The sequence below is a fragment of the Kryptolebias marmoratus genome, linkage group LG5 (assembly GCF_001649575.2).
Source record: "Kryptolebias marmoratus isolate JLee-2015 linkage group LG5, ASM164957v2, whole genome shotgun sequence".
In the NCBI taxonomy this organism is placed as follows: domain Eukaryota; kingdom Metazoa; phylum Chordata; class Actinopteri; order Cyprinodontiformes; family Rivulidae; genus Kryptolebias; species Kryptolebias marmoratus.
This window is the reverse complement of record NC_051434.1, coordinates 11,230,902-11,254,236: the sequence shown is the minus strand read 5'-3', so window position 1 is coordinate 11,254,236 and position 23,335 is coordinate 11,230,902. Positions and strand designations below refer to the sequence as shown.

Genomic DNA, 23,335 nt, shown 5'->3' with positions numbered 1-23,335 from the left:
TAAAGCCTGGTGTAGGTCAAATCAGGGAGAGTAATCTGTCATCATTATAGTCCCTCCTCGGAAATCATCTAAATTACTCCTTAATTCAATTTTAAAAAGCACACTCCATGAGACGTCAGGAAGTCTGTTTGTAACAGAGGAAGCCTTGTGCTCTCTTGTGCTCCTGCCTGTCGAACTCTCTTCCTCAACACACCCTCGAGTATGCTGTTCCCCACACACACTCTTCTCACAGACCTTTATATTTCCTTTACAATGACTTAAATAATACAAACTTTTGCAGCTATGCACGGCTGAAACCGCACCAGTATTTCTGGCTTTATAATAATTCTCCACAACCAAATGAACACAAATCCAACCCGGTATCATGTGAAACAATCAACTTGTTGGGACTTTATTCACTAATAATTTGTTTTCTATAATCGTTCATTGTTGGGATCCTAATTTTCTTCTCCATGCTCAGCTGTGCAGCGGGTGAAAGAAATGGTGAGACAAAAAGGCTCGCAGGTTTCATCGTGTCCCGTCGCCGATTCTTCAGGCGCTTCGAGGCTCGAAGTTTCCAGCTTGTGTGAAGTTTCAAGCTCAGTTGATGGTAAATCGACTTAAATGTTGTTTCTCCCACTCAGATTTGAACATTTTTATCTTCAGATTTAAGCCATTTCACCGTCTATCATTTTGTTTAATTTAATTTATGTTTTTGTGACGTTATAAACACTTGTCAGTCTGAGACAGAGACAAATAATTCCCGTCACTGAACCGTGTTTGTTTTCCTCAGGGATGCTTGTCTCTTACGATGACCAGCTAGAACAGGAGGACAGAATTCAGGACCAGATTTCAGGTAAGAATGCAGATTGTTTGTTTTTTTTAAATCCATGAACAAAAACAAACACAAACAGAAGTATTTTCAAACTTCACAGTTTTGGGCGTTTTATTGTTTTTTTTTGCCACAGAAATGGAGTCCAACGTGACGTTTCACCAGCATTCAGAGGATGAAGACATGGAAGTTGATGATGAGATTCAGGATCAGAGTGATCCAGAACCCGTCCAGATTCACGATTTTTACTCCGAAGACGTGGCAGGTATGAGACACCTGGGATTTCTTTCATGGGGGTGCACAGTTCCAGCTGAACAAAACGTTATTTCTGTTCACATTAGACGCTGCTCAGTTGGAGCCGGATGCAGAGGATCAGTGTCATGTTGAAGTCACACCTCCCACTGAGAGATTTGGTAAACACTTCTTTATTTTTTGTTTTTATTTTTTTTCTAGAACTTCTTTTGCTGTGTATATACAAGAGCCCGTAATCTGTTCTTTATAATTTTATTATCTTATCTGTCAGCTACGTGTCTTCTGCTGCTTCGTGCTCCAACTAATGTGTGTCTTTCTGACATGCAGCGTTCTTCGTGCTACATGAGTTACACCAACGTTTAATTTCCCTCTGGGATCAATGAAGTATTATTGAATTGGATGTTTGGTCAGATGAGTTAAAGCTTTGTATTTGATCTATGGTTGTGAAATAGTTGTTAATAATAATAGTATGTGTGCAAGTTGTTGTTTTTTTTTTTGTTTTTTTTTCACTTTTTGGTGCCCAAAGGGTTCGTTAAAGACAATACTTGCAAACTGACCAGCTTTACTTACAGCTGAGCAGATTAGAGACCAGAATCTTATATATATATATTTTTTTTAATCCAAATTAAAAAAAAAAAAACGAGTTGAAATATCTTGTCTTTATTGTCCCTAATTCCTTGATTTAATTTCTCTTAAACTGCTCAAAAGCAGCAGTGAAGACAATAAAGTATGTAAGAAATGTAGAAAATGTTTGTTAAAATACAGATACAATCAAGATTTTAAATTAAAGTGTTTTTTTCTGAGATTTAAATCTGATCGACATTAATTTAAAATATTTCTGCCTGTATTTATTAAACAGGAAACTTTCACGGTTCTTCTTTTATTTTTTTTTGTAACTCTTTTCTTCACTGAATTAAAACGATTATAAACAAGTTTTGCCTTGTTTATTTTGTTTGTTTGTTTCCAAGGATCGACAGTGCCAGATACAGAAATACAACGATTTCCTTCCAAAAAACAACCAGATATGGGGAACAAAACACTGCACCAGGCGCTGCAAGTTCAGATAACGGGTAAAGAAATCAAACTCACACTTTTTGTTCATTACCAAAGGAAAGGAAAAAACCACCAAAGATTTTTCAGCTGTACGGTGTTTGATGTTTTATTGATCTTTGTAGAAATGGAGGCCTATTTGAGCGGTGAGGAAAACTCTCCATCAGCAAGTAAAACTCATCCGGACCTCATTCTGAGCCGTCAAGCTGACAAAACAACAGGTCTGATTCTGAGATTTCCACCCAAATTTTGTGCTTTTCCTCTATTCCTCTGTTTTGTAATATAACTCATTTAAGCTAAATCTTCATCTTAATTTCCCAGGAGCCAAAGTGGTAAAAACTCCCAGCGGCACAGAGCATTCCCTCACTGCTGAAACACAGCGTAGGAAGAGCGAGTCAACCTCGCAGGGCCCGCAGAAAGCTTACGAATGTCCGGGGAAACCTTCACCAGTTCAAATCTGCAGCCCGGAGCTGCAAACCGATGCTTCAGCGGGACAGCAGAGCTCATCGGGACTGAGCTGTAGAGCACAAGCTCCAGACCACGGCACAGGACCCAAAGAGCAGAGTTCATCACAGGCGCAGCCCTCAACTCTCTTTGGTTAGTGTTAAGGATCCGAGTGTGACTTTTATTTTGTCATTTATTAGGGTAGTTTGTAATAATAATATATGTCTGTTACAGGGGGGAAAGTTCAGGGCTGCAGTAATTTGCCTTTTTACCTGAAAGCACATTGTCCGGAGCCCAAACTGGTCATTGGTAAGTGTGTCCATTTGCATCCTCCTCGCTCCTGCCGTTTACTGGCACTTCGCCTGTGCAGCGTGTTTAAAAAGAAAACGGGCGTGTACCCCTCAGGTATGGCCTCTGTGTGGGAGTGTCAGAGGACTCCTCCGAAAACGTTCTACCTGTGTGAAAGCTGCGAGGAGAAGATCTCGTGTCGGGACATCTGTCATCACATGGTCAGCTTTGATCACCAGCTCAAATTCCTGGTCCGTGTTGGTGGTGACGCGTGGACAAACGGGAGCAACAGATGCTTGGCTCACAGCAGCGAGTTTTCAACTGCGATTTGCTTGCTTTTCAGAGGCGAAAGCACCCAGAGTTCCTGCAGATGTTCTGGCAGGAGGAAGATCTGACTCCCGCATTTAAAAGGGAACTTTTAAATTTCATCGTCCGGCAACTCTCGGCGCGGGAGCAGTTCTACAAGGTGGACGCACAGGTACTTTAATAAAAAAAACTAAGATAAAACATAAGAAAGCCATCAAAATAATGTTGTATAAACCGTGTCAAACTCTATATAGACTAATTCCCCCAAAAAATGTAATTTCCTGTTCAGAAATGTGTGGGAGGAAGCAAATACTTATAACTCCTACCTCTTTTCACTCATATCAGAATGTACAATTATCCATATTTTGTTCTACAATACAACCATATCATTCCACAGATTGAGAAAATAAACAAATTTGACCTTTTAAAATAATTATTTAGTTTGCTCTTTATGCTCTTCCATATGTGAATCTAACATTAATATCTCAAAAGAGAGAAGTAAATGTTTGTTGTTGTTTTTCTTGCAGTGTCTTCTGCTGGCTCCAGAGCTGCATGAGTTCGTTCAGACAGCTTCGTTTGGCGAAGGTAGCAGCAAACCTCACCCACAACTGTTTACAGACGTTATGGTTTCACTAAAGGCTCATTATTACAAAGTAATTCTCTGATTTTTTTTTTTTTTTTTTTTTTTGTAGCTTTAAAGATTGTGAAAACCATCATGGAGGACAAATCGAGCGTCTTCTGTCTACCGTCCCAGCTGAACAGTGAGTTCCCCCTGATAAATACAATCAGTGTCATGTCCTTATTTTTCTTTCCGCTGTCGTCCTCCGTCAAACTCTGTCCTCACTCCAGCTACCTCCATGTCCTCTCTAACTGCGTCCATATATCCTCATTCTTACACAGCCTAATAGATCAAACAAGTTATAATATTACAGCAAATTGTGTTATTTTTACACTGCCATGTTCAACTAAGTGTTTTAGAATGCTTAATTCATCCTGCTGCCTCTCGTTCTGCTGACTTTCTCCTTAAATGTGTGGCTGATGAGCCAATTTGTTTGCCCCTCTGTGCTTGTTGGTCAGACCACCTACTGTACATTTACACCGACTGCGTCTCTAAGAGAAGCATCACAATATATTATTATCTTGTTGCCAGAAAGAGTTTGTAAGGTTAAAGATTTCCTTCTGAACAATTGCTGTTCAACTGTGTAGAGCAAGTGACGTGTGTTTAAAGGCACGCTGTAGTGGGCGTTTTCTCAGTGTCTTTATTTGACTTATGATGACGTTAAAGTTTGTCACTTCATTCATTTGTTTAAAAAAAAAAGAAAAAAGTTGCCTAGGTCATCAAAAATAGACAAAAGCCATCAAAGACAATTCTAAACAACCCAATCTCTTGAGAGTTTTTTTTTTTTTTTTTACAAGATTTAACAGAAATTAGGCAATCAGATGTTTTTTGTGACATCACAAGAAGAAGAAGTGTAACTGGGGAGACCCCCGTCCCCCTGTCTTCTTTACCTTTCTCCATTTAGACCACCTGTGTTTAAATTATTGCAACGTCTGACAAAAATGGAACCATGTTTGTTTTGTTTGGACCCATCCATACATCCTTTTTTTTTTTTTTTTACCATAGATGAGCGTTACCTTTCAGGCGGGGTTTAAACTCGGGTTCTGCGTCACACCAACAAGCTTTAATATTTCCCTTTCCTGTTCCACAGACCAGCGGAGTGAAAGGGAGTCAAAAACACAGTCAGCTCACGCGCTCGGGAACAACCAGAAAACTGAAAGTGGTGAGATTAATCAGCTACCACAAGGATCAAAATGCTTTCAGTTACAAATGAAAATCTAAGCTGAATTTGGTGAATGACTTAATTTACAAGTCCTAATTAATTGTCTTAAATTGAGTCTAGATTTATACAGGTTATCTTGAGCAAAAGTTGATATCAGTTCAAATGCATGACTCTAGAAAACATGCTCTAGCTGTGGCTTTTGACTTAGTAATTTTGTCTGCATTTTTTAATTTTAGAAAGTATATACATATATATTTTCTTTATAGGCAAAATTAATTGGGTAAAGTTAAAAAAGAAGGGGGCATGATCAGCTTTTTATCAATTGTGATGTTGTCATTTCTCTCGGTCTACCACTAGAAGATGTTAGAAATATTTATAGAGAACTTGAACTAGATAAATTAGTTGTTTCTTTTAGGCTTTGTGTGTGTGTGTGTTCACTCATTTCTTCATATATGTCTCTCAGTAGCAGAACAATCCAGTTTGGAGGAGAACGCCGGGGTTGAAGATTTGGATGTGGTTGGAGAAGTAAGAGTCCGGAGTCTTGAAGTGGACCCATCCAGCTCACAGGATGAGCCTGTTGCCTCTTCGGCCCCCATTGTTGGGACACATCTCGCACCTCAGGAGGCCTGCAGGGGTTCATCTCCTCGACAAACATTCAAACCGCATGTGCCTCTGCTCCAAAACTCCGGTTCCATGCTGCAGGAAAAATCAGTGTCAAATTCAGCAGCTTCTACCAACGATACCTCTGCAGTCCATGAAAGATCAAATAAACTCCCTCCGATCAGGAAAAGAGCAGCAGAAACGCCCCCTGAAACTCTGCTCCAGTCCTGCACCAGCGGCCCACTGGAGCACCCTTTACCAGCCAAACGCACAGCCAGTGAGCCCAACCCTCCATCAGCTTCATTTATCCCTGCTGAGAACCCCACCCCGCTGGCCCTGAATGACAAAGACTCTGAACCCACGCTGATCAAACCCACTGTGAACAGGCAGTTATTTACAGAGCTGATCTCCGCGTTAAAAGAAAAGAATTTTAAGATTAATCAGCCTCCCTTCATGTCAGCTCCTGACACTGCCGAAGCTGCCAGCTCCTCTGAAATGAAAAGTATGAAGGATTTAAAGCCTCTAAACACGGAGTTTGAAAATGCAACAGATAGAACGGCACTGGGTTCAGAGTCTCGGCTGGTTAAAGCTGCAGTGAAGAAAAATCCCACCTCTAACTGTGCAGCAGCGAATAACACAGAAGCGCCCCTCGACGGGGTTGTGTTAACGTCTACTGCTGCAGCTGAAGAACCCAAAGCCCCACAAACACTGCAGAGCTCCGGCGCTCAGGACTTCTTCAAAAATGTGAGCTCATTTCCGGCTAATTGCTCACCCAGTAACCAAATACAAGACTGGATGCCACAGAGGAACTCGGAGCCCAACAGGTCTAGTCAGCAGTCCATTAGCACCATCATAACAACCCGGCCGAACCCTGCTAAGCACACGCTCCAGGGCAGCAGTAACAGACAGACTCACGGTGACGCGAGCAGAGACGACGGGGACCGTTTCCCCACTGATCCGACGGCTGTGGCGGTTCCAGGAGGTTCTTACGCTTCACGCAGCCAAGCTGCTTATTTTTCAGGAGGAGATTTTTTCCCTCAGGCCGCTGCAGGTTGCGCGACGCAAAACAATCCGGTCGTCGTTGCTGAAAGTTCGTCTCAGGAGTACATCTACTCGAGCCAGATGTATCCAGTCCGGGCTGGAAACCCGTTCACTCCGCATTCATTCGGACACAGTTTAGCAGCTCAGAGGCCTCCAGGTTGGGAGAGTCTGGGACTGCAGCAGCTTCAGTATTACTACTTATTGACAAGAGGTTCAGGACATAATCAGTGAGCTTTTTTATTTATCTTTTAGCATTATGAATATTGGTCAATTGTTCTCACTTAAGTCCAGTTTTATTTATTATATGATAACTGTTTTGTTTAAAGTAGTTTTGATTTTACATTGAGAAGGCAGTAATGATTGTTTGTTTTGCATTTGTTGTATGGATTTTTTGTTCTAATCCACTACGGGTTTGTACACTATTAGACATTAAAGCTGGTGTAATATGAAGAGTTTGTCAGACAAAAAATGTCAATAAGCTAACTTGATCCTGTTTTTGTAGCATTTTTATATTGAAGTAATCATTTTAATGCCATTTCTGTATATTTGACATCAGATCAAAAGTAAAACAGTTTTTTATACGTAGTTTTTTTCTATAAACTGTGGATAAAATGTACTTGAGCTGGTTTTTGTTTTTGTGCGCAGAAATAATTGTACATATTAAATCGTTCTTCGTCACAACTCGCTCATTCTTCAAACTTGGTTTTCTCTCAGTGGAAAAACCCCACTATGTTCAAAAAAATACATTTTTATTGGGGTTATATTTGGGATCGATGTACCAAAGTTTCACAAAGGTACTAAATGTTTATCTGCAAATGTATAACAGATTTTATCAAATGATGAACAAAAATGTTTACTGAAGATACAAAGTGGGATTTATGTAGGGTCATATGTCAGAACTATTTCTGCAAATTACTTAATTACACTTTTATTAGCTTAATGCAAATGGACTGTTTCACCAAATTAAATCAGCGGTGTTTGGAGGGGGAACCCAGATGTCTCCGTTGATCTTATCAGAGACAAAGAATGCTGACTGATCTGCTAATCTCCTAAAGCGACTGTAAACTGATCGCTTCTATCTTAACCAAAGTTTACATTTTTAACAGCTGTTAGACAGACACCAGGACCCCTCGCCCTAAAAAGAAACCTTCACAGACTCCCTGACCCCCGAAAATGGCTACCCATCAGTGTCAATTCTGTTACTTGGAGAAATTCACACTCTGAGAAGAACACACACTGTTTCTCCTCATAAAACTACAGGCATCAAAAGGTGATATCCACATTCCTGCAGGGTTGAAAAGAAAACGCCACATCTGCTTTGGTGTTACCTTTTGTTACCGTTTCATGGATTATCTGATTACGTGTGCATTTGCTAACCCATTAAGAGTAATTTCCTGCCCCGCAAGCTTCATGTTTAATTGTGGTAATATTGTACCTAACCTCCTTTAATTATTTTGAAAAGTATGGGATTCACACTTTTCCCCTTTAAGACAATTTATATATATCTTCTGTTTATTCTTTTTCCTTTTTCTTCATATCAGATGTTGTGTGAGAACATTATTTTTCTTTTGATTAAGGATAGCATATTATGTATATCTTTAAGTTGAAATTAAACCAGTATTAGAACATTTGAGTAGCATTTAAACAACTTTTAAAAAACATGTAATGTGCTTTCTTTCGATGCTTTTAAACTTTGAAATAACTAAATCAAAGGTTCAACTTTAAGCTGAAGTTAAAGTAATCACAAATCACGTCTGTGTGAAAGTTGACACCAGATAAATGATGCAAGGCTAGACCATAGCTTACACTTGTGCGTAGCTGCACGTAGCACAGGGAGGATAGGGAAGTTGGAGGTAAAGAGGTAAGAAAACGGTTAAGACAGTTAATGGTTGAGACACCCTGCATCTATGATGGTTGATATGGGAAGTGGACTGGCTCAATAAGAGATAAAAGGAAGTCCGAAGAAAGACAGGTTATTAAAAACCCATGGGGAACGAGCCAAGAAGTAGGATGGAGTTGTCTTATCTGAAAAGAAGAATTTGACATTTGAAAACTGACTGCTGTCCACGAACGCCTAGCAGAACAAATGAACCAGCTGCTGATGGAAGGGACCCACCAGGAGTGGTTGACCTAACGCCGGACGGTATTGATCCTGAAAGACCCCCAGAAATGGGTTAATTCCATCCAGCTACCAGCCAATCACCTGCCTCTGTACAACATGGAAGCTCCTGTCAGGCATCATAGCGGCTAACAGGCACATGGGTCAATACCTGAGTGAGGCAGGTCAAATGGGATTGATACTAGGTGTGACCTTTGCTACTCCCATTTTAGACCAGGGAAGGCGGTGCGCAACCTTGAACTAAATAACTGTGTCGTAAACACATTTAAGAGGAATGTACTCTATCTAAAGCTTTTTTCAAGGTTTCTTTGGCATGCTCCAACCCCAAATCATCCTGCCGTTGATTCCTTAATTATGTCAAAGCCAGATCTTTCAGTGTTTGACAAGATTACCAGCATATTTTGCCAAAGCTTCAAGCACGATGCATCACCAGAAAGAGTTGACTTTGCATCTAATTCTAATGCAGCATTATGCATCAAAATCTAAGAAACATTTTTGTTGTGCTATAGTCACTTTGTGTTACAAACACATCCTTTATTATCAAATTAACAACAGATCTTGTTAGTTAATCTGCCCACAGTCTCACTGTAACTTTGATACAGTCAAAACTTTTTTATTTGAGCTTTGAATCCATAAATTTAGGTCTTGAGTTTTGACACTCTCCAAGTCTCTAGCTAAGTTACAAAGATAAACACACCACAAATAATTTATTACAAAATATATTTTGTAAAAGTTTGCTATCTATATTTTAGAATCAGGCTGCAGCACTTTCAGGCAAGCGAATTTAAACACGCAAGCAGCCTGAAGTGGTGCGTTTACGTGTGCAAATATCAGATGTCCGAGCGCGCGTGAATGCAGCAAAGTTCTGTATGAGTAAAATGGCCGCTTTAATCACGATAAACTGAATACACATTCATGTCCAACCGCTTACCCGTGGTCTGTTTTGTAACTTTAGAGTAGATGTTCTGAAACTTGTCTCTCTGACTCTCTCTTTGTCGGGCTGACCGTATTTATATATAGATATATTGTTCTGAATATCGCGGGAACAGCCATTATTATTGTCACCAGTCGCGGAACATCGCCTAGAAGTCGGCAGGAGTCTCTTGCTAAAAAAGAATAAGAGGTAAAAACACGATGATGTCGGAAAATATGGCAAACTTAACAAAAAATATTGCTAAACCTAGCATATGTCTTAGTTATTGCTAAACAGCATTATGAAAATAAAGCAAATGCTACAACTGAGCTACTAGCTGGTAGCATTCTATTAGCTAAGCGGTCAAAAGCTAATATAGAACCTACTGTTACTGTTAGTGTTTTTTTTTTAATGCAAACTGGGACATTTTGTCCTTTATGGATGTGTATATTTCGTTTATATTCAGTGTTATCTAAAGATAATCTGGGTTTAAGTTAATGGCGTTAATTTTGCCGTTGCTAAATGAGCAGTTGTTATGACAACAGTGTTGTCATGGAAGCTCAGGTGTTTGCAAAAATGCTGAATAAGTAAGTAGCAGTTGAATTAGCTTAACCTATACCTGAGTCAGAATTAGCATGGTTGTTTTGGCTGAAACTTTAGTTGAATTAGCTTCAGCAAAGGTATAGTTTATTATAGTTTATCTTAGTCTGTTCTGCTGAGGTCCTTAAATCGTAGCTTTCCTCAGTTTACGTCAGTATGACTTAGTTTTATCCTGCCTTTTCTTGTTTAAACTTATTTATATGCTCAGTCTCCTGATTTCATTCTCATATTTTAGCTTTACTTTAGTGTCTTACTATCCTAGCTCGTTTTAGATATGTTTAATTTTAACTTTATATTGTTGTGAGTGCTTTCATGATTTCATTTAGATTTTTTTAGATTTCATTTAGATTCACATCTTGATATTGTTGTGTGTGTTTTGACTCTGTATTTTTGTGTTTTCATGTTTTAAAGCACTTTGTATCGCCTTGTTGCTGAAAAGTGCTATATAAATAATTCTGACTTGACTTGACTAGTATGTGGTTGGTTTTTGGTGGTTAGGTTTTTGATTTCCTGTTTTGTTTTGAAACAACCATTTTCCCCCCACATGTGTTGTTATTTGACTTCCTGCCTCTCTGATTAACTGTTATTATTTTCACCTGTGTGAAAGTTTATCAGTTTATCAGCTGCTTGTGTTTCATTTCATTAGTCAGTTTGTATGAAGTCCTCGTTTCCTCCTGGAGTTTTTGTACTTGTTTTGTATTTGCAGCAGTTTATTGTCTCTGTCTTTTTTTTTTTTTCCCCTAACTTGTCTGGATTTATTACGGAGTGCGCTGGCTTTCAGTAAGACTTGCTTTTACTCCAGTTACTTTTTAGTGTAACAATATGAAGTGACCGAAACGTGGGCCCGGCAGACACTGTGCTCTGTGGAAAACCTCAAGAAAGTGAGTTTTTTAAAATATTTTTTACTTTTAATTATATTTATGTTGGTGTTTTAAGCTTCAAAGATGCACAGAGTGTGCACCACCTATTTTAATTTGCTTGCCCTTTAAGACTTTTGTAAAGATTGATTGAGAGGACTTAAGGAAAGTTTGTGACAAAAAGTAATGGCTGAAAAATCTTAGTTTTGAGACAAATTCCTTACAGGAAAGATGGAAGAGACTAATCCTCTGTTTAGGTTGCAAGATGGGAATACAGGCAAGTGTTGAGTTAACCAGACTGAGAAAAGTCTGCTCCAGCTCACGTTCCTGTTAGTTATTCTCTGGCCTGACGGTGTGTTATGATTCTTTGATTTATTACCCTTTTAGTGGCTACAGCCTCAAGCCTGTAGGTCCTCAGGACTTGACAACTTGTTTTTCTTGCATTCTCCAGATCAGTCTTCTGATAACGAAGACCTTTGTGGACTCGTCAAACTAAAAATCTTGACCTTTTTTATAGATGCGCCATGCAGGGTTTTGAGCTTGCGTTGCATTCTGCCCAGGGTGTTTTTATCAAGCTTGCCGCTTAAGCAGAATCCCTTCTGTTCCGAAGTCTATTGGTTAAAAGGAACTTAAGCCTGCCTCCACCCTCTTCGGCACGGGTGCAGCACAAACTCCGTTCCTCAGGGGCCGCTGTCCTGCATGTTTTAGATGTGTTCTTGCTTTAAAACTCTTGCTTTAAATGGATGACTTTATGGACATGCTTCTGGAGAACATGATGACTTAAATTAAACTATTTGAATCAGGTGTGTTGGAGCAGGAAAAATAATAAAACCTCGAGGACAGTGGTCCTTAAAGCCTAGAGTCTGACACTCCTGCTCTACAGGCTTGCATTTTTCTTTTTTTTCCTAGCGTTGACTGTTTGCCCCCACTTATCCTATCTGACTCAGTTTGCCTTGCTATCAGTGCAACAGGTTTCTGTTAATTGCCAGCTCTAAGCATCATCTGCTCATGCACTGGTTTAATTATTTTAACTACATGTCTTCAGATTTCCATCCTGATGACTCTTCTCCTGCTTGAGGCAGACTTTCCTGTCGCTTTTGCTGCTTTTTTGTTTTTGCTTAAACACACCAGGCTGTCTGTCTATAGAGTTTTCAGCTGTCTGCTGCAGGTTGCTGCTGCCTGGTTTTGGTCATTCTGCAAAAGTTATTGCTCTCATATGCTGCTCATAGGAGTTGTGCTTGTTTTATGTTCAACTTGTTCAATTTTTATTTTATTTTTTTTTTAACTTTGTTGCAGATTAAACTATAAAATTTCCATCTCCAATGTACAAGTTAAAACGGTGTAAGTCAATAAAAATGTACCCTGAACTAATTTAACAAGACTGTGTTGGAGTGGTGAATATTTGGTTTCCTTGAATACCACAATCAATTTTGAGAAAGATGGATATAATTTTTTTTTTTTTTTTTACTGTATTTGTTTGCTTATCTTAACTCTAGCCATTCTTTTTGTTTTATGCTTTTAACTGGTTAATAATGAAGGAAAATTATGGGAATTTTGAGTTGTCACATTGTAATTACTTAATAATGTAACTTTAACAACCTGCTCTTGTTCTGGTGTTTAAGCAATGACATGTAAATGTTTATCTCCTGCTTTGTGGTTACAAGCAAGCTTTTTGTTTGCCGCTGTGATGAAGAAGACTCCATTTATCTCTGTGTGAGCTGTTCTGAGGATCCCAGAGCAGGATGTCCTCAGCCACGGTGCGTCTTTCAGTCACAAGAAAATGCAGCAACTGGTGAGTAAACTAACAGGATAATTTCAACTTCTGTTTGTATAAATAAAAGCTATTTACATTGTGCAAAATGTATATATTTTTTCCATTATTCCAGGGAAAAGGGAAAAGTTTAAGAGAAGGTAATGTTTTTTTCTTTTTAAAACCTTCCCATTTACTGCTTTTATTGCCAAGTTGCTTCAGAGCCACTTAAGAGGGTGGTTGTAAGTCTATAAAGAATTATAACTAAATTTAAAGGATTCAAGGATCTTTTGTCATACCAGCTCACACTTGCATGTTTCTGGTACGAAATTCGGACTAAGGTCCCAGTTCAAGAAGCCTAATAAATAAATGAATGCGTATAAATGTATAAATATGGATAATATATCCATATCTATACACATACATTCATACATAAAAGTATATATGAGATGAAGCTGAATTAAGTGTGGTTCGAGTTCAGCGGTCTGACAGCTGCAGGGTAGAAACTGTTTCTGAGCCTGGTGATCTTGCTCTGAATGCACCTCAGCCACCTGCCTGAGGGGAGGGCCTGAAACAGACTGTGTGCAGGCTGGGTGGAGTCCTTCATGATGCAGAGCGCCCTCTCTCTGCATCGTGATGTGTATAGGTCCGAGGTGGTGGGAAGACTGCTCCCTACAGTCCTCTGTGCAGCCGTAACGACCCTCTGCAGAGCCATCCTCTCAGCAGCAGTGCTCCCAAGTCCAGCTGTCTGCAGCTTTCTGAGGAAGTAGAGACGCTGGTGGGGCTTCCTGACCAGACAGGAAGTGTTGGCACTCCAGCTAAGGTCACTGGATATATGCACATCCAGGTATCTGTAGCTGGACACCACCTCCACAGCTGCTCCTCTGATGTACAGGGGAGGTAGAGGACACTTGTCTCTTCTGAAATCCACCAACATCTCTTGGTCTTCTTCACACTGATGCAGAGATTTTATTTTTTTTTTTGTACCAGTAGTTCCACCTCCTCTTTGTATTTAGACTCGTCATTGTTCGAGACGTCCCACTACTGCTGTGTCGTCCGGGAACTTCACTATATGACAGCTGGGGTGTCTCGCTGAGCAGTCATACGTCAGCAGAGTTAACAGGAAGGAGCTCAGCTGAGCTCCTTCCTTTTGAGGTCTGTTGGTCAGGAAGTCCAGGACCCAGTTCCCCAGTGTGGGGCTAATATGAACTGAAAGAGCAGTGTCTTATTTATTTTAAATTTTTTTTTTTTTTTTTTTGCAAGAACAGGAAAATTTTGCAACAAGGCTTGTTGACATGCCTCTGAAACATCGCGGGTAGTGCCACTGGGGTGGTGGCACTACCCACCAACCGATTGACCTCAGATTCAGGAGGAACGATGTTGGTTCCGACCGGCCGTGGAACACTGGACTGGCTCTTTACCCTCACTAGGGTTTTGAGGTGGCATGGAAGTTTGCCCAATTGTCTACGTGTTTTTTTTGGACAAAAGGCATTTGACTGTGTCCCCTGGGATACTCTGTGGGGTGTGCTCCAATAATATGGGACTGGGGATCCGTTGTTACGGGTCATTCAGTTTCTATACACATGCTGCCAGAGTCTGGTTCACATTACTGGCAGTACGTTGGACCTTTAAGGCTTGGAGTTGGATTTTGGCAGAACTGCTCATTGTCACAGATTCTGTTCGTAACTTTTATGGACAGAATTTCTCGATGCAGAAGAGGTTTGGTTTGGTGGCCCCAGGATTCCATTTCTGGTATTTGTGGATGATGTGGTCCTATTCTCAGATACTCCGCAGGGTAGCTGAGCTCATGGTGAAAGTGTTAAAATGATTTATAAATCTTGCAAAATTGAATTTGTATTAATTGGTGTTGTCTGACCTTTAGGTTGTTGATGTGAACAAAAAGATGTACAATAAGATTTCAGGACAAAGCAATCAGTCAGGTAAGACTTATTATTTAGAAAGTGTTTTTATTTAATGTAGTCAAATTTTGAAGTAGACTTTTCTGTGAAACATGCTTTCAGGATTGTGTAACTTTATTTTTCTCATTTTGACAGCAATGCACACACTAAAGGTACAGCTTCAGCAAACCAGCGGGAGAAGGCCCCTTTCAGCGCCGGCATCCTCATCTGTTCCACCTGTAAAAGCCTCAGCTGCATTTAAAAAACATGTCACCTTTGTGATGGACGACAACAACAAGGTCAGCTAAATCTGTTTGGATCGGTTTGAACACAATGTTGTTGCAATACTGGATGCACTGAAAACAAATTCTTCTTGATAGTCAGCCCGACTGAAAGCTGGTGCAGAACGTCCATTCGTAGGAAAATGAACCCAAGCTCACACATGTAATTTAAGTCGATATGTAGTAATTGGTTTTTACGCCAACACAGATTCTTTTGCCTTCCTAAATACAATTAAAACTTAAATCAATATTTATGGATTGGGGAGAAAACAAAGATGTCAAAATATTCTGACTCTACTTTAAATTTTTTTTTTACCACAGTTAACTAACCAAATTTTTACTTTATTGCTCCTAGTTTTACTTCATCTTTGGAAGTTGTTACCAAGCAGACCCTTTTATACCAGTTTTTGTCTGAGAGAAACTTTAAAACTTTCATGACAAACCACTCAGTACAGCCAAAGCATTATTAGTTGGCAAAAGAATCTCAGATTACTATTATAGTTTGTGTGTGGAATTTATTTCCAGCAAATAAATGAGCTCTTCTCTTTTTAAAGGTTATGACGATTGGTTCAGAAGACTATGGGGCAGCTGAACAAATGTCTGTGACAGAAATCACTTCTCAAACGACTCAAGTGATCCTTGAATTCCGTGATGGGAAGGAAAAGGATATGAAGTTGCTTAAATCAAGCCCAATCTGTAATAAGCAGCTCCACCCCATTTTAAAAAGGTCAGCTGTTGCCTCACCGATGTCCAGGCCACCGGAGAAGAGTCTAACTGCACCCCAAAACAACCCTTTTTGTTCCACGGAGTTAACAGTGCTTTGTAACGCGCCCTGCAGTCCTGCACCTGGCTCCAAAAGGGAAAACATTCCCAGATCTGCTAAAGTCACACCCAAAGGCTCAGTTGCTCCTTGGATTAAGGCTATATCTGTGGCCACTGCTAAAATGGCCAAACGACCATTTAAACAAAAAAATACTGACGCTTTCGCTACGATGGCCCACACGAAGAAATCCCTGGGGGAAAATACTGATGTTGCACTAAATCTTCATGAGATAAATTTGGCTTATGCTCCCCACCTGAACGCTGCCGTACCTGAACTCAAAAAGCCACGCAAAGAGCCGTCCTCGCTGTCTGCACACAAGACGACACAAAGTAGAAACCCTTCTAAAATTGGCAAGTATCTGCTCTATATTCCAATTCACTCTGTACATTTGTTTGTATGGGTTTCATTTGATGTTAATCGGACCATTACATGTTTAATTTACAGGCTTGAACCAGCTGATAATAGTGTCATGGGAAGGGAAACAACAAGTCTACTGTGTGCTGTGTTCAGTCAGGCTGAAGAGCTCCAGTCACACCTCCAGCTACAACCACTGCTACAACTATGTGGTACGTGGTTGATTTTGAACCTTGTAGAAAGTGTGTGTGTGTATGGGGCAGGGGGATGAAATATAAATGTTAATTTTATTGAAAGACAGTTATGTGAAAATTGCCCCAGAATGGAAATTTTCAGACACTTCTATTAACACTACTTTTAACTCTGATCCGTCATCTTATGGGTCTCTATACACACACACACACACACACACACACACTCTCACCCACCAGTGTGTATTGGTGGGAGTGGTCCTTTCCCTTTGGTGCTGCCATATATGCACATAATGATCAATGAGTATCAATTAAATAGTTTACTACCTTCTGGTAAAATTTCTAACATTCAGGTGCCTTAACTTATTATTTTTCACCGCCTATTTAAAAAAAAAAAAAAATTATTTTAACAAATTGTGTAAACTCAAACAGGTTTTAATCTGTAACTAGACGAGGAAAAGTCGGTCAGTTTTACAAATATATTGTGTACTCTTTGTCCTCTCTAGAGAATGAAGTATCCTGGATGGACTGCAACGCCACCGGAGTTGGAGAGTAAATTAAACAGCATAGTGGCTCATTTAGCCAAGGTTGAGAAAGACGTCGGATTTCAGAGCCCTCGGGTAAGAAACTCGGGCACAAAGTTTCAGCCTGTTTTTGTTCATGTTTAAAAAAAATAACTTTTGAATTATTAGCTCTTTCAGACCCTAAAGACCCTGCATTATTCTAGTTGTAATAAACAATCTGATTCCTATGGTCTGTTTTAGGTTGATCCTCTGTAATAACTTTATTTGTACTAAGCATAAAAGTTAAATTAATTGTGCATTAACTGCATTGCAGCGTCTTTAAAAAAAGACTTTCTTCTCCCTCTTTTACTCAAACTAGAGAGTGGAAGTAACAAAGGATATGTACCGAAAGCTGGCTTCTCTTGCAGAAGATACAGGTGGAGTCATTTTTACCGTGAATTGAAAATACAACAAATGCATATTTTAAAGTTAAAACCACTGTTTTGAGCCCTCATTCATCTGAGCGCTGCGATGAGGACTTCAATTTTGTGTTTACCATGAGGAATAAGAATCCCTTCAGTTGTAGCTTGTGTAAATGGTTCACTTGTTCATTGACTTATAGATGGGTTAAGACCAAGGTTCTTCTCAAATAGTTTGACATAAAATAAACTCATTGCTTTGTAGGAAAAAGAAATGTAATCTGTGTTGAATTGTTTATGGTCCCTGTTATAATTTTGTCTTTTCATGATCAGCTGTAGAGATGGTGAAAGGAGTGTTGAAACAAAAAAGCCGTCATGTCTCAACATTCAAAGCTGAAACTGAGGCTTTAAGGCCGGAAGCTGCCAGTCCGTGTCAAGTTTCAAGCTCTAATGATGGTAGTTAAGTTTTCAAAACCTGCAGTTACTAAAACATGAATTTTCCTGTTAAGAGCTATGAATGATATTCCATCACTTAACCAGCAACCTTTTTCTTTAAGGATTATATGTAGTTGATGACAAAATCTCCGGATTTGTTAATAACCAAACACGGCAGGAACAAAAAAAATTGGACCAGAAGCTGCAGATCCAGCTGACAGGTAAACTAGTGCAACTTGTCAGCTTGGTGGATGGGAGTAAAATGTGTCAAATGGAACACTGAACCCTTTTTCACCTCTCCTTGAAAGGGGAGGATAATCCAGTGGAGCACTGGTCTGTGAGAGGCCAGAGCTCAGATGATGATAAAAGCAGCGTGGTTCAGGAACGGCTTCACACATCGATTTATGACAAAGTTCATCCAGATCCCGTTCCAGGCAGCCAGGCTGAAGAAATAAAAGGTATGATGTATCTGTTGGCTGCTGGAACATTTTCTTAAACCATAAAATGAACAGATGTGAGGTTAACTACAACATCTAATTCAGTGTTTTTATTGGTTTCAGAAACTGTCCAGAAAGATAAATGTGCAAAAGTTAATTCTATGAGTCAAATCGCTCGTGGGAATAAAAGTTCTGGTAAGTACTGAATTTTATTAGCACCTTTTGCCTTTTAAAAACAGCTCTTTATAAATATTTGGGATTGTTTTCATTCCAAATTCACAGGTGCTAAAGTCATAAAACCTCTCAGTGATACAGAGCAGCCTCACACCCCTGTTAGACAACACTGGAGAAGTGATTCAGTCTCACAGAAAGCTCTTGAAAGTCCACTGAAACTTTCCTCCTTTTTTCTGCAAACACCTGCTTCAGTTCCAACAGGGCAGCAGAACCCGTCTGGGTCGAGCTACAGCACAGAACCAGGCGCAGGACTTGGCGGTTGCAGCACCTTACAAGAACAGCCCAGAACCTCAGTCGGTTGGTGTTGAGCACTCAAGCGTGGATTTGGTTTTTGTCATTTTTATGAATTAATCTGTAGTAATGTCATTGTTACAGGGGCCAAAGCTCACGCCTGCAGTCGTTTGGTTTTTTTCTTGACAGTAAGTCAGAAGTTGAACACAGTCATCGGTGAGTGTCCATTTTAATACTTTTTTCTGCACTGTTTCGAAATCGTATAACATGTTAAAAGAGTGTGTGGTGTTCAGGTATAGCCTTTGTGTGGGAGTGTCGGGCCATTTGTCAGGAAACGTTCTACCTGTGTGAAAGCTGCGAGGAGATGCTCTCGTGTCGGGACATCTGTCATCACATGGTCAGCCTGTGTCACCAGCTCAGATATCTGGTGCGTGTTAATAAGGCAGTCCAAATAAAAGTAACAAACGTGTGGATTACAATCCTCTATCGTTTCTGTTACAAACATGGGCTATTTGATTTTTGTCTCGTCTTTTAGTGGAAGAAGCACCCGGAGTTTCTGCAGATGTTCTGGCTGAAGGAAGATCTACCTCCAGAGTTAAAAACGGACATTTTAAACGACGTGGTCCGGGCACTGGTAGCGCGAGAGCGTTTCCACAAAGTGGATGCACAGGTGCGTTCAAAATGTCATGTTTTGTCCAAAATGTTGCCATGTCACTTATTTCCCCATCTAAATAAAACCTTTTTTTTCCCTATCAAGTGTGTATTGCTGGAACAGAAGTTGTATTGGTTTGTTCGAAAAACTAATTTCAGTGAAGGTAACGGCTTAATTTGCATCTGTTTGCAAAGTTTAGAAAAAAAAAATTATAAATGCACTAACTGCTATGAAATTGTCTTCTTTAGCTTTAAAAGTGGTGAGAAATACAAAAAATGAGGAGAACCGAATCACCTCCTGCCTACCAATCAGTCCTGCACAACAGAAAGGTGAGTTTCCTCTTTAAGTCAGTTCCATGTTTGCTCACTCGTACACATCTGTTTCCAAAAAGAAACAGATGAGTGAGGGGGAAACTGTTGCACAGGCCAGCTGAGTGAGGACCAGCGGGGTCGTCGTCCAGGAGGACAGTTGGCTCAAGCATTTCAGACGAATCAGAGAAGTAACCCAGGTAAAACAAATCTGAACTCTCTTAAGAATATAAATTAAGATGCACAATCACTCCTGCAACAGTCCCAGTACCCAGAGTTTGCAGCTCAGTCTGACATGTATTCTCCTACATGTTTATTTAAAAATAAAGTTCTTGTGTTCTCCTGTTTGTCCTCATGAGTTCTGACATGTCTTTTGTACAGGACAGCAGAATGACAGCCTGTGTGCAGAAGAGCCTCTTCCCCCTGAGAGTCTAATAGATCCAGCATTAAACGCAAAACCCAGAATTGCCTTTGGTAAGAAGAATACTTGTTAGAAATCTTCCAAATATTCAAACACCAAGCAGGTTTTTTTTTTTTAAATGTATTTTAAATCACTTCTTGAAGCTGAACAAAGCGTCTCAAAAACTGATGTGAGGAAGACGCCAACGGGTGAAGATTCACATGAGGTCAGAAACAGAAGAAAATCAAGCCCAGATGTGAGCTGCTCCTTAAAGACTGAACCCGCTGCTTCTCCCGTCCCTATCCTTCATCCTTCTCTTAACCCCCACGAGACCAGCAGTGGTTCTTCTCTCCAACCCCTCTCGCCACGTCGCTCTCACCTGCTGCAAGTTAAACCATTATCGGAATCAACTTCCATCAGCGCTACAGTCGGTCAGATCTTAGAAGTTTCCCTCAAAAATCAACTCTCTCTGATCAGAAAAAGAGCAGCAGAAACTCTGCTCCAGTCCTGCACCAGCGGCCCACTGGAACATCCTTTACCAGCCCAACGTACAGCCAGCCCAGTGAGTGTTAAGAGTGAGCCCAGCCCTCCATCTTCATTTATCCCTGCTGCCAACCCCACCCTGCTGGCTCTGAATGGGAGGACTTCAGCACTGAAACAAACACTGGTTTCTGAATTAAAGCTGGATCGTGTTCTTTCCAAAGCCGCTCCAGATGATTCTAAAACGAGTGACCCCCGTGCTGCCATTTCATCTGAAAACGTTAACACCAGATGGGACTCGGAAATCGTGGCGATCAAATCTCCAATTGCATCTCTTAAAAGAAGGTGGGATTCCAAATGTCAGCTGATTAAAGCCACAGCGAAGACGCACTTAGCCTTTAACTCTGCGAAACGGATCAAGACGGAAGCTTCTCTTGACTGGGAGAAAAATCTGAGCAGTGGTGTCGGCTCTGCGTCTTCAGGTGAGCAGCTGTTGAAGGGAAACTGTCCAGCTGCGGCTCTTCAGGGCTCAGGACGTTTTGGGAAAAATGTGAGCAGCTTTACACAAAGTTGTGTACACACCCCGCCCAAAACAGAGGACTGATGCCACAGAGTAACAGGCCTGGGTCCAGTCAGCAGTCCATTAGCACCATCATTACCGGACCAAACCTTTTAACGCAGATTCTCCAGGGCAGCAATTATAAATTATAAGTTGATGATGACGAGAGCAGAGATGACGGCGGCTTCTGCTCAGTTTCATGTTCCACAAAGCAAGACATTGATCAATGCTTCAGGTTTACGTCACAGGCCTGTCTGTCTGAGGCAGCTGCACCCGGAGCTGACTGGAAACCTCTTCAGAAACAGGTTAGCAGCTCAAATGCTTCACGCAGCAGCAGCGCTGCTACAACTAGACAAGAAAATAAGAAGGTGAAGGTTTTTCCTCCTGCTGTTATTATAGTTTCCTCCTAAACTTAGTTTGTGTTGTTTTGTTTCAAAGTCTTTAATGAAAAGTGTTTATGTTCGAAAAGGCTGCTTAAATTTGACTGTATAGTTAAAGTCTTTAAAATTCTGTGTTTGTGTAAAATGTGATGTCTTAAAGGGGGGAAAAAAATGTAAAATCTGTCTTTTAGATTGTTCCAGTTTTATGCAGGATGTTTTTGCAATAGTTCTGTTTTGTTTTAACCAAATTGTACAACAATTACTGAATGTAAATGTTTTTTTGTTTTTTTTTTTTAAAAAAGGTGTTTCAATGATTAAGTGTGCTTTATATGTAATTTTACTCTCAATCTAAAGTGTGTTCTTGTCTTGTCTAGATCAAGTATTCTTACAGATGTGTGTATTTTGTTAACATGTTCTCCCTGTGCTCTTGAGGGTTTACTCCAGGTACTCCTGTTTCCTCCTACAGACTAAAAACATGCATGTTAGAGTGTTTCAGAGTTACAAATGAACCTAAGTGAAAGTGTGAATGATTGTCTGTCTCTGTGTCCCTGTCCAGGGTGTCCCCCGCCTCTCCCACAGTCACTGCTTTAGATAAACACCAGCTCCTCCAGAACCAAAAAAGGAGAAGTGGGAAAAGAAGATGGAGGATGTGTTTTTGTTAACATGAGAGCAGTTTCAGTGCTTTTCCCCTCATAAAATTAGCGTTCTGAACTTGCCTTTTATGTTGCTCTGAAGCATTTTTGTTTCACTTTTCATGAAGATGGGGTTTAGAGTTTTCTTGTAAGACTTGCATATTTATGTCCAGTTTGCTTTGACTGAACTTAAAGGATTATCAACGGTGTAAAATATTTGTAGGAATTCTGAAGCAGTAAATCTAAAATGCACCGTAGATATGTAGTTTCCAGTTCCAGACACGAACCTTCATTTGTTCAAATCCGTGTAAGAAAGATTTGTATACATTTTTCTGATGTAACTGGGTTAAGGAGGGTTGAATTATTGCCTTAACGGTCAGTAAAAATGTTTTTCTTTATTTGACCAAATAAAAGGAAGAATGCAGGGTGGAAGTTGGACATTAAGGAATTAGAATAAACATTTCGTGCTCGTTTATTTTTTTTCCATTGCATCTTTAGGCTAGAACGGGGACGTGAGTGTTGTACATTTTCTCAACATTTCTCTTCCCGAGGTGAGATGTAAAAAAACGCTGGGAACAAAGAAAGGGAGGCGATCACATTTCACTTCAAGGTTGTGACTCCCCTTCCCCCACACCTGAGATAAGGCCTGGAGCTCTGGGAAAATGGTTCAGCGGCTACTAAATAACGAAGCAAACACTGGTTCCTCTTTTCCAGCTAGCTTATGACTTTATTCAGAGCGCCTCTGCTGACATGAAGTCAGCACAATGGTGCATGTGTGAGAATCTCAGCCCATCCACCCTCCTCTGACCTTTTACCTCCAAAAACATTCCCCCAGCTGCTGTAAACATCACCGTTATCTGACTGTTCCTGTCATCCGTAATAAACCTGTTAATATTTCCTCACACTCCTCACTCCTCTCCTACAGAGCCTCGACCCACACTGACGTCTTCACTCCTACACCCCTAAGAAACTCAATGCAAAGGATTTCTGTGTATAAAATATATATATATATATATATATATATATATATATATATATATATATGTGTGTGTGTGTGTGTATAGACATCTGCAAACTGATAAAACCTTAACACTCTGGAACTTTCTATAGGCGGGTGTAACATAAAATCAATAATAAACCCAATCACGGGGGGGGGGGGTGAACATAGAAACTATTACTTGTACCACTGCTAAACTTAGAGAATATTTTGTCAAAAAGGGAAAAAAATAAAGAGGAGCACTATGAACCCCAAAAATGAGAAGATAACATCAACTGCAGCACTAGTTTTTGATTAATCACAAAAGTC

The 23,335-nt window shown here is 40.1% G+C and overlaps 2 protein-coding genes across 9 annotated transcripts in view; both read left to right on the top strand.

The window, feature by feature from the left end:
- LOC108240646 overlaps positions 1-7,258 on the top strand; it is a 36,325-nt gene extending 29,067 nt beyond the window's left edge. For 2 of the 4 annotated variants that reach the window (XM_017424251.3, XM_037975566.1), the window contains 14 exons: positions 461-589; positions 773-835; positions 948-1,076; positions 1,153-1,224; positions 2,032-2,133; positions 2,239-2,334; positions 2,435-2,710; positions 2,792-2,866; positions 2,963-3,096; positions 3,189-3,323; positions 3,679-3,736; positions 3,844-3,912; positions 4,861-4,932; positions 5,396-7,258. In XM_017424251.3, coding sequence (XP_017279740.1) covers positions 461-589; positions 773-835; positions 948-1,076; positions 1,153-1,224; positions 2,032-2,133; positions 2,239-2,334; positions 2,435-2,710; positions 2,792-2,866; positions 2,963-3,096; positions 3,189-3,323; positions 3,679-3,736; positions 3,844-3,912; positions 4,861-4,932; positions 5,396-6,804 — 2,819 coding nt within the window. In that variant the 3' untranslated portion in view covers positions 6,805-7,258. The remainder of the gene's footprint in view (positions 1-460; positions 590-772; positions 836-947; positions 1,077-1,152; positions 1,225-2,031; positions 2,134-2,238; positions 2,335-2,434; positions 2,711-2,791; positions 2,867-2,962; positions 3,097-3,188; positions 3,324-3,678; positions 3,737-3,843; positions 3,913-4,860; positions 4,933-5,395) is intronic. The other 2 variants (XM_037975568.1, XM_037975567.1) reach the window with 2 other exon arrangements.
- A 3,418-nt stretch (positions 7,259-10,676) lies between these two features.
- On the top strand, positions 10,677-22,955 carry LOC108238695. 5 transcript variants are annotated; one of them, XM_025007922.2, is made up of 22 exons: positions 10,677-11,086; positions 12,731-12,854; positions 12,949-12,973; positions 14,695-14,752; positions 14,867-15,009; positions 15,546-16,164; positions 16,259-16,380; positions 16,866-16,979; positions 17,242-17,299; positions 17,615-17,737; positions 17,839-17,937; positions 18,025-18,174; positions 18,277-18,348; positions 18,580-18,684; positions 18,763-18,834; positions 18,912-19,045; positions 19,154-19,288; positions 19,376-19,433; positions 19,519-19,599; positions 19,695-19,778; positions 19,960-20,052; positions 20,143-21,677. In XM_025007922.2, the coding sequence occupies exons 4-22, from the start codon at positions 14,716-14,718 to the stop codon at positions 21,060-21,062; spliced, it is 3,219 nt and encodes a 1,072-aa protein (XP_024863690.1). In that variant the 5' UTR covers positions 10,677-11,086; positions 12,731-12,854; positions 12,949-12,973; positions 14,695-14,715; the 3' UTR covers positions 21,063-21,677. The 5 variants fall into 5 exon arrangements, 4 of the variants coding, with proteins under 4 accessions (XP_024863690.1, XP_017276460.1, XP_024863692.2 ...); XM_017420971.3 differs by having other exon boundaries at positions 12,727-12,854; XR_005233141.1 differs by lacking the exons at positions 10,677-11,086; positions 12,731-12,854; positions 12,949-12,973 and adding exons at positions 14,029-14,622; positions 21,954-22,951 and having other exon boundaries at positions 20,143-21,322.
- The last annotated feature ends 380 nt before the right edge of the window (positions 22,956-23,335 follow it).